The 14549-nt window shown below is 42.5% G+C and overlaps 1 protein-coding gene across 1 annotated transcript; it reads left to right on the top strand.

The window, feature by feature from the left end:
- The first annotated feature begins 11677 nt into the window (after positions 1 to 11677).
- Positions 11678 to 13330, top strand: LOC101006286 (olfactory receptor 7D4-like). Its single transcript, XM_003914832.4, has one exon. The coding sequence runs from the start codon at positions 12233 to 12235 to the stop codon at positions 13169 to 13171; it is 939 nt and encodes a 312-aa protein (XP_003914881.2). The 5' UTR covers positions 11678 to 12232; the 3' UTR covers positions 13172 to 13330.
- The last annotated feature ends 1219 nt before the right edge of the window (positions 13331 to 14549 follow it).

Below are 14549 nucleotides of genomic sequence, written 5' to 3'. Positions count from 1 at the left end.
AGAGCAAGACTATGTCTCAAAAAAAAAAAAGAAAAAAAAGCAAGAGCTGTGGAGAGTGAGGGAAGTTACCCTTGGTAATTGAGGTAAGCATCCACAGGGTGTCACCCTGTTTAAATGGAGGAAGATTTATACTTCAAACCTTTAAACAGGAAAGATTTTACTGCTTTTTTTTGTTTTTTTTTAATGTAAGAAGATGAATTGTTTCAGGTACCTTTAGCTACAGTATTATATTGTCCCTTTAAAAGTATAACTCTACTACTATGATATTTTCCCTCCTATTTTCCCTTTAAAAGTGTAACTCTACTATTTCCCCTTAATCACTTTTTATTTTGTTACACATACTCTAACATGCATGAAGTATGCCAATCTTCAATGTACAGCTTAATGAAATTTCATGTATGTATATGTCCTGGTAAACAGAGAACATTTCCAAGACTTTAGGAAGTTCCTTCATCCTTTTTCTCAGTGATTAATTACTCCACAAGGCAACCACAATTTTGACTCTTACTATAATTGACTTGGTGTGCTTGTTCTTGATTTTCATCTAAATGTGAAAATACAGTATGTACAGTTATGTGTTTTGGCTTCTTTTGCTCAACATAACGTGTAGTTTGACTTTTAATTGTTCTTTTGATAGAGGTATGGGCGTATTTATCTTGGTAAGTGCTATATGCGCAGGAATGAATTTTCTGAATCATAGGGTAGACTTTAAGTTTAGTTTTGGTAGGTATTCCAGTTTCCAAAAAATATTGATTCCACCAATAATCCCCCAAACAATGCATGAAAGTTCTAGTTGTTTCACACACTTGTCCAGCACTTTCTGATTGTAGTCATCCAGCAGAGAGTATGCATTTACCTGATGTGTTATGAATTTGAGTACTTTTCGACGTGCTTGTTGGCTATTCGGATTTTTTTTTTTTTGGTGAGGGCACCTGTTGAAACATTTCACCCATTTATGGTGTCTTTTCTTTTTTTTCTCTTTTTTTTTTTTTTTTTTTTTTGGGTTGGATTTTTCCCCCTGGGTGGAGTGCAGTGGCATGATCTTGCTCACTGCAATCTCTGCTTCCTGAGTTCAAGTGATTCTCCTGTCTCAGCCTCCCGAGTACCTGGGATTACAGGCATGTGCCACCACACCTGGCTAAGTTTTGTATTTTTTTTAGTAGAGACAGGGTTTCACCATGTTGGCCAGGTTGGTCTTGGACTCCTGACCTCAGGTGATCCGCCCACCTCAGCCTCCCAAAGTGCTAGGATTATAGGCGTGAGCCACCACACCCAGATTTATGGTTCCTTTTTTTTAAAAAAAGTGAAGGGTTTCCTTCTGGTTACTTGTCCTTTATTGTATGTATATATATCTATGTCTAGGTACACATGCATAGATATGTATAAACTATGTATCATATATTACATATATACATAAAATATGTATATTACATATACATACATTACAGATAACATTTCCCAATCTCTGTCTTGTCTTTTTATTCTTTAAAGGGAATTTGTTGGTTTAAATAATTTATTACTAAAAAGTCCTGGGGTATAATGAGCTTCAGGGATGGCTAAATTCAGGGGCTAAAAAAATGTTATATAGTTGAATTCTGTCTCCCTGTCTTGGCTGTGCATCCTCCTGCATTAGCATTTCTTCCAAGCAGGTTGTCTCTTCATAGCAGGCCCCAGAAACTCTGGCTACTTTCTTCCCAGCTTAAAGTCTCAGGGAAAAAAAGAGTGATTGCCTTTTTGAAGAGTTCCAATATGATGATCAGAATTGAATCTAGTTGGCTCTGACTGGCTCACTTGCCCGTGTACTCTAGTCTGGCCTGGGGAATGTAATACTCTCACTTGTTTAGGGTTCCTGCCCGTGCTTATCCAGAAACTGGGTTAGAGTCTGCACTGACTAAATCATAGGGTCCTAGCAATTTGGGGGCATATGCAGAGGGGAGGAGGCAGGAGTGGGCAGGTAGGATCTGAAAGCAGTGGTAATACTGTTAGCTGTTATGCTGGTCTTAACAGCAAGTAGGAACTGTGACGTCTGGGAAATCAGCCAGGGTTAGGTAGTTCCTAAAGAGCATTTTAGAAAGATCAGGTATCATCTGTTAACATGTGTTTAGATTGCTAAAGATTGCTGCTCAGCCGGGCACAGTGGCTGACTCCTATAATCCCAGCACTTTGGGAGGCCGAGGCGGGCGGATCACCTGAGGTCGGGAGTTTGAGACCAGCCTAGCCAACATGGTGAAACCCTGTCTCTACAAGAAACATTAGCCAGGTGTGGTGGCCTGTGCCTGTAATCTCAGCTACTCAGGAGGCTGGGACAGGAGAATCACTTGAACCCGGGAGGTGGAGGTTGCAGGTAGCCAAGATTGTGCCCATGCACTCCAGCCTGGGCAACAGAGTGAGACTCCGTGTCAAAAAAAAAAAAAAAAAAAAAAGATTGCTGCTTAATCTTTAATGAACATAAAGATCAACTTGAGATCTGACACCTGTTTAAGAATTATTTGCCTGGACCAAGATAATGAATCTCTTCTCCTATGTTTCCTTCTAGATTCTTTATTGTTTTTTAATGTAGGTCTCTGATCTACTTTGAATAATTTTTTGTAGCGCGTGAGGTGGGATCAAGGTGTGTTTATATAGATTTATCAAAGAGATCATGGTTTCGTCTCTGCTTAGGCGATCTCTGCCCCTTGGTTCATTTGTCTTTTCTTGCATCAGTAGCGTACGATCTTAATTTATGTTGCTTTGTAGTATTTTTGGAAATCTGGTAGTGAAAGCCTTCCAACTTTTTTATTCTTTAAGATTGTCTTGCCTTCTCTGTTCCCCATGTTTTCCAAATTAATTTTGGAATCTCAGGATTAATTTTCACAAATGAATTTTTGGTACTATGCCTGTAATTGCATTGATTTTGTAAAATAACCTAAGGATAATTGACATCTTTACAATATCGAGTTTTCCAATTGATGAGTATGGTATAATTTTCCATTTACCTAGGTTGTCTTTAACTTTTCTCAAGAGTGTTTTATAGTTTTAATTGTAGAAATCTTGATTTGTTTAATTTATTTCTAGGTTTATTTTGCTTTGTATTTTTTTTATTTGTTTTTCAGTGCTTTTGGCTAGTACATAGAATTGCAATATCTTTTTGTATATTGACTTTATAGCTGGTGACATTTATAAATTCAATTATTTATTCCAATACTTTGTGGATTATTTTGGATTTTCTATATATATAATCCTGTGAATACCAATAAAAGAAAGTCTTACCTAATTTCTAAACTTGATTTTTTGCTAATTTTTCTTGCCTTATTTCTTTAGAGTAACGAATAGAAATGATGAAAATGAGTATCTTTGCCTTGTTTCTGAACTTAGGGAAATGTGTTTAATATTTCACCATTAAGTATGACACTACCTAGGAGTTTTTTAATAAATAACCTTTATCAAATTAAGGGAATTCTGTTTTGTTCTTGGATCGTCAAGATTGTTTTATAAAAATCATGAATGGACATTAGATTTTATCTAGTGCCTTCTCTGCATGTATCAGGGTCTTTTAAGAAATCCTTGTCAATCCTGAGAGGTCTGGAAAAGAAATTCTTAAATCTGTTAATAAGGTGAATTCCTTGATTTTCATATGGTAAAACAACAGCTATTACTGGAATAAACCACACTTGGATATGGTTTATTAGCCTTTTCATTTTTGCTAGATTCAATGTTACTTTAAAAAAAGTATTTCTGTGTCTATGTTAATGAGAAGGTTGTCCTGTGATTTCTTTTATCATAATATACTTGTCTGTTTTGTATCAGGTTTATATTGTCTTATTAAAGTTGAAAACTATTCTGAAAGGCTGTATAAAATCACAGCTCACTGCAGCCTCGACCTCCTGGGCTCAAATGACCCTCTTACCTCAGCCTTCTGAACAGCTAGCTGTACCTACAGGCATGCGCCACCATACCCAGCTTTTTTTTTTTTTTTTTTTTTTTTTTTTGTATTTTTTGTAGAGACAGGGCTTCGCCATGTTGCCCAGGCTAGTCTTAAGCTGCTAGGCTCAAGTGATCTGCCCACCTTGGCCTCTCAAAATACTAGGTTTACAGATATAAGCCACCATGCCTGGCTGTGACCTTTCTTTCAATAGGTCTTTTTTCTCTTCTTTTTTTTGGAGACGGAATCTTGCTGCTCTGTCGCCCAGGCTGGAGTGCAGTGGCGCGATCTCAGCTCACTGCAAGCTCCACCTCCCAGGTTCATGTCATTCTCCTGCCTCAGCTTCTCAAGTAGCTGGGACTACAGGCACCTGCCACCACGCCTGGCTAATTTTTTTTTGTATTTTTAGCAGAGACAGGGTTTCACCTTGTTAGCCAGGATGGTCTCGATCTCCTGACCTCGTGATCTGCCCACCTCGGCCTCCCTAAGTGCTGGGATTACAGGCGTGAGCCACCGCGCCTGGCCGGTCCTTTTTTCTTTCTCCTTCAGAAGGTGGTTTCATCCCATGGTCCAAGTACCTTGACTTTCACTAGCACATTCTAGAAAATTAATGCCCTCATTTCCTCACTCCTTGTATATTCATGCCCTTTGCTATGTGACTTGTTTTGGGCAATGGGACGTTAACCAGTAAAATATGACCAGAGGCTTTAAACATGCTTGTGTAGTTGGGTTTGCTAACTTTAGCACTTGTGGCACTACTACAGATGCAAGAGTAGCTCAGTGGCTCAGTGGAACCCAATGCAGATCAACTCCCAGATTTGTGAGCTAAATACATACATGATGTTTTGCCTCTGGGATTTTTGTGATCATTTGTTAGGCAGCACATTGGAGCAATAGCTAACTGATACACACATAGGCTAACAACTCCCAACTTCAAATCATGGCTCAGACTCCTCCTCTTAGCTCCAGACATGTATTTGCATGGCTAATGATCATCTTAAAAATAACATGCCCCAAATAGAACTTTTCTTTAGCAAGCCACCCTTATCATACCTGTTCCACCCTTATAAATGACACCATACTCCCAACTCAAATTTATGACTAGTTCTGGATTGCTTCCTTTCCTTTATGGTGACTGACACTTCATAATGACTCAAACATTTGTGAAATGAATGAGTACAGTTATCTAAGTGTTCTGCTACTAGAATATATAGGACACAGTATTCTGGTCAGACCTGTCTTCAAATTCACTATCTACACTAAGTCTTGTGAAATACGATAAGACTTCTAAACCCAACACCACACTCTGTAAGAGGCCCAAAGTACCCAGAGAAGCTTCTCAATTAGTTGTGTTTCTGTTATTCCTCAATTATAAAATTATTGGCTAATATGTTAAAATATGAAAGGTGTTAAAAAATAAGGAATAAGAACCCGTCTATGTTTAGTCTTGGGCAGATAGATTATCAACATTGGCTGGAAATGAAAGCCACTCAATATCACCAGAAATGCATATAGGAAGTGATACTAGCATGGCTGGGGTGGAAGCAGGGACTAAATCCTTTCAGTGGCATCAGAAACACTTCTTCCATTATCCTAAGTTCTTATTTTATTTTTATTTTATTAATTTATTTTTTTTGAGATGGAGTCTCACTCTGTCTCCAGGCTGGAGTGCAGTGGCACGAGCTCGGCTCACTGCAACCTCCACCTCCCAGGTTCAAGGGATTCTCCTGTCTCAGCCTCCTGAGTAGCTGGGATTACAGGTGCCCACCACCACACCCAGCTAATTTTTGTATTTTTAGTAGAGACGGGGTTTCACCATGTTGGCCAGGATGGTCTCAATCTCCTGACCTTGTGATCCACCTGTCTTGGCCTCCCAAAGAGTTATTATTATTACTATTATTATTATTATTATTATTATCATCATTGAGACGGAGTCTTGCTCTGTCCCCCAGGCTAGAGTGCAATGGCGTGATCTCAGCTCACTGCAACCTCTGCCTCCCGGGTTCAAGCAATTCTCCTGCTTCAGCCTCCTGAGTAGCTGGGATTACAGGTGCACACCAGCACGCCTGGCTAATTTTTGTATACTTTTTTTAGTAGAAACGTGGCTGGTAACACAAGGCCATATTCACATAAGTGTGTAAAATGGTCAGGAGGTAGAGAAAAGACATTTCTGGGACTCCTTGACATGGGGGCCTCATGTACTCTGGTTCCAAGACCTGGTAATGGAGTCCTAACAGGGACTATAGTTAGATTGCGAGGATATGGAAATACAATTGTTGATGGGATTATGGTGAATATTTGAAAATCAGTGTTTATTATTATTTTGAGACAGGGTCTCTGTCGCCCAGGCTAGAATGCAGTGGTGTGATCATAGCTCACTGCAGCCTGGAACTTCTGGGCTTAAGTGATCCTCCCAGGTGACTAGGACTACAGGCACACACCAGCATAACTGACTAATTTTTTACCCTTTTTTTTTTTTTTGTAGAGATGGGGTCTTGCTATGTTGTCCAGGCTAGAAGACCTGGACTCAAGTGATCCTTCCACCTCAGCCTCCCAAAGTGCTGGGATCATAGGCATGATGTGAGCCACCATGGCTAAGGAATTTTCAAGTGTACAATACATTATTATTAACTAAGTCACCATAGAGTACAATGTCCAGAAATTTTCTTCCTGGAGTTTGAGACCAACCTGGGCAAAATAGTAAGACTCACATTACTATTAAAAGTAAATCAATCAATCAATCAATCAATAAAAGCAACATGGTTGAACCTTGAAAACATTATGCTAAGTGAGATAAACAAGATGCAAAATGACAAATATTGTGTGATTCCACTTACATGAGGAAACATGAACAGGGAATTCAGAAACACAGAAGGAGCAATGGAGGTTGCCAGGGCCTGGAAGCAGAGGAGAATGGGAGGTATTATTTCATGTGTATAGGGCTTCCATTCAGAAATGATGAAAAAGAATGCAAGATGGATAGTAGTAATAGTGCACACCATTGTGAATGTACATAGTGCCACTGAGTCTCCTTTTTTTTTTTTTTTTGGAGATGGAGTCTCACTCTGTTGCCCAGGCCGGATTGCAGTGGTGTGATCTCAGTTCACTGCAACCTCCGCTTCCTGGGTTCAAGCGATTCTCCTGCCTCAGCCTCCCTAGTAGCTGGGATTACAGGTGCACGCCACCACACCTGGCTAACTTTTGTATACTTTTTGTAGTAGAAACGTGGTTTCACCATGTTGGCTAGGCTGGTCTTGAGCTCCCAACCTCAGATGATCTGCTGACCTCAGCCTTCCAACATGCTGGAATTACAGGCATGAGCCACCATGCCTGGCAATGTGCTGCTAAGTCTTACACTTAAAATGGTCAATTTTGTTATACATATTTTACCACAATAAAAATATTAATAAAGGCCAGGTGTGCTGGCTCATGCCTGTAATTCCAGCACTTTGTGGGGCTGAGATGGAAGAATTCTGTGAGGCCACAAACTCTAGACCAGTCTGGGCAACATAGCGATGCCCTGTCTCTACAAAAAAATGTAAAAAATCAGCAGGGTGTGGGGGTGCAGCCTGTACTCCCAGCTACTTGGAAGGCTGAGGTGAGAGGATAACTTAAACTGGTGAATTTGAGGCTGCAGTGAGCTGAGATCGCGCCACTGCACTCTAGCCTGGACAAGAGTGAGACCTTGTCTCAAAAGGAAAAAAAAAATAATAAAAACTTTATTATTTATTTTAAATTAATAAAAAGTTTCATAAATAAAACTGTTGCATTTTTTTTCTGAGACAGAGTCTCACTCTGTCCCCCAGGCGGAGAGCAGTGATGCGATCTCAGCTCATTGCAGCCTCCACCTCCAGGTTCAAGCAATTCTCTTGCCTCAACTTCCTGAGTAGCTAGGAATACAGGCATGCGCTACCACACCTGGCTAATTTTTGTATTTTCAGTAGAGATGGGGTTTCACCATGTTGGCCAGGCTGGTCTCAAACTCCTGACCTCGTGATTTGCCCGCCTTGGCCTCCCAAAGTGCTGGGATTACAGGCATGAGCCACCATGCCTGGCCAACTGTTATAATTTTTTTAAAAAGTATATTCTTAGGTCGTCCCTTGGAGATATTGATGAGGTAAGTCTGGGATAGAGTGGGAAGCTATATATTAACAAGATCACCTAGGGTAGCATGGTGAAACCCTGTCTCTAAAAAAAAAAAAAAAAGTAAAAATTAGCTGGGCATGTTAGTGCACTCCTGTAGTCTCAGCTACTCAGGAGGCTGTTGCGGAAGGATTGCTTGACCCCAGGAAGTTGAAGCTGCAGTGAGCTGTGATCACGCCACTGCACTCCAGCATGGGTGACAGAGCAAGACCCTGTCTCAAAAACAAAAACAAAAAACTGTAGTATTTTTTTTAAAGTAGATTCTTAGGTCTTCCTTTGGAGATCTTGGTAAGGTAAGTCTGGGATAGGGTGGGAAGCTATCTGTTCACAAGATCCCCTCTTTATAATATTTTGATACATCTAAATTTGTGAAACACTGTCCCAGGATACTGGTTCCCAAAAAGATTGTCCTGGGGACCATCACATCTAGAATGTGTCCAAAATGCAAATTATGACTCAAGCTGAGACCTACTGAGACAGAAACTTGAAAGTGGGTTCTATCAATCTTGTGTTTAAACAAGTCCTTGAGGTCATTCTGGTGCAGTCTCCCTTTTGAGAACCACTACCTTTTTGTGAATCGTGGGACCCTTTGCTACCCAACTATCTGCCTGATTAGGAAACCTCAAGTCAGAAAATGCTGGCCAGGTGTGGTGGCCCACAACTATAATTGAGCATTTTGGGAGGCTGAGGTAGGCAGATCACTTGAGGGCAGGAGTTCAAGACCAGACGTCCAGCATGGTGAAACCCCATCTCTACTAAAAATACAAAAATTAGCCAGGCGTGGTGGCAGGTGTCCTGTAATCCTAGCCACTTGGGAGGCTGAGGCAGGAGAATCGCTTGAACCCGGGAGGTAGACATTGCAATGAGCCGAGATTTTGCCACTGCACTTCAGGCTGGGAGACAGAGCGAGGTTCTCTCTCCAAAAAAAAAAAAAAAAAAAAAAAATTGCTGACAGTTGTCACCAAAGGTGATTCAAAGTAGACTAGAGTAATTCTTCCCAAAGGAGAGGGTACAGGAGACGGGAATCACAGCTGGCCCCATTGATAGTCTCCCAGGGATAAGGAATTGGCAGTTCAGAAACCTCTTGTGTAGTCCCTGCCCTTGAGGAACCAAACTGATCAGGGAATGAATAAGCCATTGACCAATTTGTCTAACAAGCTTCAGAGGGGATACACCCTCCCAGGGCCCAACATTCAACTTATTTACTTACAGTCACCCAGGCCTCCAGGCGCAAGGTCCAAGACACTCATGTGTTCTCCAGGAGAAATCATCCAGGCCCCATACCACCTGCTGGGCTCTCTCTCCCTGCTCTTTTGGAGGGTAGAGCTTCTGTCTTCATCACCTACTTCCACGAGACAACAAGATTCAGGGGAGGTGGCTCCTGTGGTGGGTCCACATTGCCAAGCCAGCATAGCCCAGTAAGTGTTGAGGGAAACAGGGAAAAGAGATGATTGAGGGGAAAGGCATTGACTTGTAATCACAGGGCAGGAGAAACACTGTGATGTCCATGAAGAAGCTGCTCTTGAGGCTGATTTCTTAGAAGGGAGAATGGCTAGACTATTTGCTTAAGTTGCCATTACATAATGAGCTTTAACTTTGCCTGTATATTACTTGGGTGGATGACTGATGGAGATTATAGGAAGGGCTACTGTTTGTTGGCCTGGGGCACTCTTTGATATCATAGTGCTGCCCTGGATCACTCTGTGTGGTCTTACAGTGAGCAATCTGCATTGTACAAATGGATGCCCCAAGGTATTGCTAGAGCTGTAGGTGCCTTGCAGTGAAGTCCTGGTCACTTCTAGTTCTTTTCACTTAGTACTTGACCCAAGAACTTCAGAGGCCCTCTGCCTAGATCAAGCCTCTCTGAATTGTTCTCTGTGACCCTCACTTGCTTGGAAACATCTCCTGCTTCTCCAGAAAGACTTATCCTTCCCCATCTTTCTTTACCCTTATCCATGGTTCTAAGTAGACAAGCGTCTGTGTTCCCTGGAATCAAAGGCCATAGTGTATAACAAGTAGGGTAGGGTGGGTGAGTGAGGGAAAGCGAAGGGCTCAGGCAAGCCCAACATCCAGTCTCCTCTTGACATCATATCCTCTGGAGAACGCAAGGGAAGCATTGAAACCCGCAGGATTCTTTTCCATAATTCCCTCCATTTCACTTGAGTGTCAAGTCTTGTCCTTAAGCTGAGATCGTTAGCTCGACCTCATTCCTTTACCTCTCCTGGCCTTTGTTTTCCTTCTGTGAAAATATTCCTGAGTTGTCCCCCTCAACTCTAATGATATGAGGAATCCCCAACCCCCTGTTCCCTTGTCCTTAGTTTTGCCTGCCCTAAATCCATCTTTCCCTCCAAGCCCCAGGGAGAATTGCAATTCCTATTACATTACTCCTTTGATTGCAGTTCCTTCACAGCCCCATCCTTTATGGATTATACTTTGCAAAGTTCTTAGACATGTCATCCCTGCCCACCTCTCCAACATCATCCTCATCATTCTTATCTAACACCGCGCTTAAGCAGCAGCAAAGGGCTAAGAGAACTCTGTCCCGTGCTGCTTCTTGCTTCTAGGCTTATTCCCTTGCTTATATCTCTGCCAGAAGTGCCCCTGTGCAACCCTTCACCTGGGTAACTCCTTGCCCGGGTATTCCTTCCTCCAGGAGTCCTTCCGTGACTGCATTACTCCAGGCTGGGTTGAGGAATCCTCTCTGTACTCCACTCTGCACATCGTTTTATTTTAGCACTTAATTCACTGCGTTACAATGATCTGTTTCTGAATCCATCTTCTGGAAGGTGGAACCATAAGAAAAAAAAAAAAAAGACCACATCATTAATCTTTGATCCCCAACAGCTAACACTTAGCCTCGCCCAAAGAAGACCCTCTTGCGGAATGACTTTTAGCACTTTTTCAGTGACTGACAACCCAGTTGTCAACCTAGTTCAATTATTCTATACTCCCCAGCATGGCTCAACACAAATTGTACACCAGGCCAGGCGCCATGGCTCACGCCTGTAATCCCAGCACTTTGGGAGGCCGAGGTGGGCAGATCACCTGAGGTTGGGAGTTCAAGACCAGCCTGGCCAACATGGTGAAACTAGCTAGTTTTTTACAAAACTAGCTGGGCATGGTGGTACGCACCTGTAATCCCAGCTACTCAGGAGGCTGAGGCAAGAGAACCGCCTGAACCAGGGAGGCAGAGGTTACAGTGAACCGAGATTGCACCACTGCACACCAGCCTGGGTGACAGGGTGAGACTCTGTCTCAAAAAAAAAAAAAAAAAAACCACAACAACAAAAGCAGAAAACCAACAACAACAACAAAAAAACCGTGCACCAACACTAGACAACAGAAACAGATTAGGCCATATTTATTATGCGGATGGAAAAAGAGAATTGTATAAGTGTCAAATGACTGTATCTTTCTGGTCTCTAATTTTGAAACCCTGGTTCTAAGGTAGAAGGTTTTTAATGTGTGGCCAGCTTCTTAAGATGAATGTTGTTAGTGGTAATCTCATGACCTATTTGAATCAGAATTTGGCTGCCACCATAACTCCAAGTGGGACTTGAGGCAAAAAGTAATTCCTTCCTCCCTCCCTCCCTCCCTTCCTTCCTTCCCTCCTTCCTCCCTCCCTCCCTCCCTTTCTCTCTTTCCTTCCTTGAAAAACCTAAATCCACTCATCTTGCAATATTTTGCCTAGCTATTATCTCTGCTTTCATATTTTCTCACTTCTCATAGTTGCAATATTCTGCCTATCTATTATCGCTGCTTTCACATTTTCTCACTGCTCAGATATAGTTGTCTGACCTTCTTCAGTCTTAGTTGTGTCTTAGACGAGGAAGATGACCCTGACCTTTTCTTAGGTTCACTGGACCTTATGTGTGTTAGAGCAGGTACAGACCGTTTTATCTCTAAGGTCTAAAGTTGCTCTTATCTTGGTAGATTTGATGATGCTAAAGCAGAGAAAAAGGGAATGGGTGAGTCTCCGAGAGGCCAATGAACAGGTGTTAGTCAACATCATGAAATGTTGCCTATAACAAATGACAGAATGTAGGATTCCTAAGTTTTGCAATTTTAAAGCTTTTGTACCCAATTATTCTCCTCAAGAAATAAGGCATCAGAGAGATTTTGGAGCCTGTTCAGCAACTATTTCATGTTTCCTCCCTTCCTTAACTGTCTAGCTGATGTGTCGGCAACATGGACTTGGGAAATCAAACAAGGGTTTCAGAATTTTTACTCCTGGGATTTTCCCAGGACCTAGAGGATCAACAGACGCTCTTCGCACTGTTTCTGTCCATGTACCTGGTCACGGTGCTAGGGAACCTGCTCATCATCTTGGCCGTCAGCTCTGACTCCCACCTCCACACCCCCATGTACTTCTTCCTCTCCAACCTGTCCTTGGCTGACATCGGTTTCACCTCCACCACAGTCCCTAAGATGCTGGTGAACATCCAGGCGCAGAGCAATGCCATCAGCTATGCAGGCTGCATCTCTCAGATGTATTTTTTCATGGTTTTTGGAGGCATAGACACATTTCTCCTCACCGTGATGGCCTATGACCGGTATGTGGCCATCTGTCACCCCCTGTACTACCCTGTCATTATGAACCCCCGCCTCTGTGGCCTGCTGGTTCTTGTGTTCTGGTTCCTCAGCTTGTCATACTCCCTGATCCAGAGTCTATTGATGCTGCGGGTGTCCTTCTGCACCACTTGGGTCATTCGGCACTTTTACTGCGAGCTTGCTCAGGCCCTCACGCTTGCCTGCTCAGACACACACATCAATTACATCCTGCTCTACGTGGTGACCGGCCTTCTGGGTTTTGTGCCCTTCTCAGGAATCCTTTTCTCCTACACCCAAATTGTCTCCTCCATCCTGAGAATCTCATCCACAGATGGGAAACACAAAGCCTTTTCTACCTGCGGATCTCATCTGTCTGTGGTTTCTTTATTCTATGGGACAGGCCTTGGTGTGTATCTTAGTTCCAATGCATCGTCCTCTTCCTGGCGGGGCATGGTGGCCTCGGTCATGTACACTGTGGTCACCCCCATGCTGAACCCCTTCATCTATTGCTTGCGAAACAGGGACATCAAGAGGGCCCTAGAGAGACTGCTTGGGAGAAGGCTCTATGCTCGATGACGGGAACATTGGTCCTGGGTTTCTGAGTTGGCAGAGGTAGCAGCAGTGAGCTAAAGAAATTCTGGACAAGCCTGGGCTACACAGCAAGACCCTGTCTCTACAAAAAATATATAATAATTAGCCAGGCATGGTGGTGTGCACCTGTGGTCCCAGCTACTCAGGAGGCTGAGGTGGGAGGACCCTTTGAGCCCAGGAGGCTGAGGCTGCAGTGAGCAGAGATTGTGCTACTGCACTCCAGCCTGGGCAATAGAGCCAGACCCTGTCTCAAAAACAACAGCAACTAAAGAAATTCTGCCTACAGGCCAGGCGCAGTGTCTCACACCTGTAATCCCAGTGCTTTGGGAGGCTGAGGCAGGAAGATCACTTGAGACCAGAAGTTCAAGTCCAGCCTGGGCAACAAAGATAGTAAAATGTCTCAAAAAGAAAAAAATTCTGCCTCTTAATCTCATGGAATTTGTTTCTCTGTCTTTAGTCAACATACCTTGTGAGTACTGTGAGTACTTTGTATGAGTCTTATACAAAGAGACTTCTCTGTTATCCTTCAGTTCTACCCTTTCATCTCCTCCTTTTATATTTTCCATGACTACACCTCAGCTTGGTGTTTGTAGATTTGTATTGATTCCTGAGGGTTAATACAGCAAGTTCAAGTAATCAACTCAGACATTGTTGGATAAAAGTTATGAAATAGTTCATTTTACCATTAACCATTGCTAGCTCTTATCAAATTCATTCATTTGACAATCTTTTTTTAAACCTTTCTCAGTGATCCTTTGACAGTATTTATTGGACCTTATAGTGTGCCAGGCTGTTCTAGGTGCCTGGGATACAGAAGTGAAAATAAATTCTTGCCCCATAGTTAAATCAGCAATCTTAGAATGTTATCAGATCATGTTATATGTCCAAACTTAAAATAGACTGATGGATAAATAATTTATTTCCTTATTAGTGAGATTGAACATTTCTCCATACGTTTGTTTAGTGCATTTCTAAAATAAGTTTGATAGCCTCTAAAATAAATAGGGAGACCTTTTCTTTACAAAAAAAAAAAAAAGCTGGGCACGGTGGCGCACCCCTGTAATCCCAGCACTTTGGGAGGCCGAGGCGGGCAGATCACGAGGTCAGGAGATCGAGACCATCCTGGCAAACACAGTGAAACCCCATCTCTACTAAAAATACAAAAAATTAGCCGGGTGTGGTGGCGGGCGCTTATAGTCCCAGCTACTTGGGAGGCTGAGGCAGGAGAGTGGTGTGAACTTGGGAGTTGGAGCTTGCCGTGAGCCAAGATTGTGCCACTGCACTCCAGCCTGGGTGACAGAGTGAGATGCTGTCTCAAAAAAAAAAATAAAAAAGCCAACTATTGTAGTGTTCACCTGTAGTC

This window comes from Papio anubis, unplaced genomic scaffold, assembly GCF_008728515.1.
Source record: "Papio anubis isolate 15944 unplaced genomic scaffold, Panubis1.0 scaffold704, whole genome shotgun sequence".
Classification (NCBI taxonomy): Eukaryota; Metazoa; Chordata; class Mammalia; order Primates; family Cercopithecidae; genus Papio; species Papio anubis.
The sequence above is the reverse complement of the archived record's forward strand: the minus strand, read 5'-3'. Positions and strand labels throughout refer to the sequence as shown.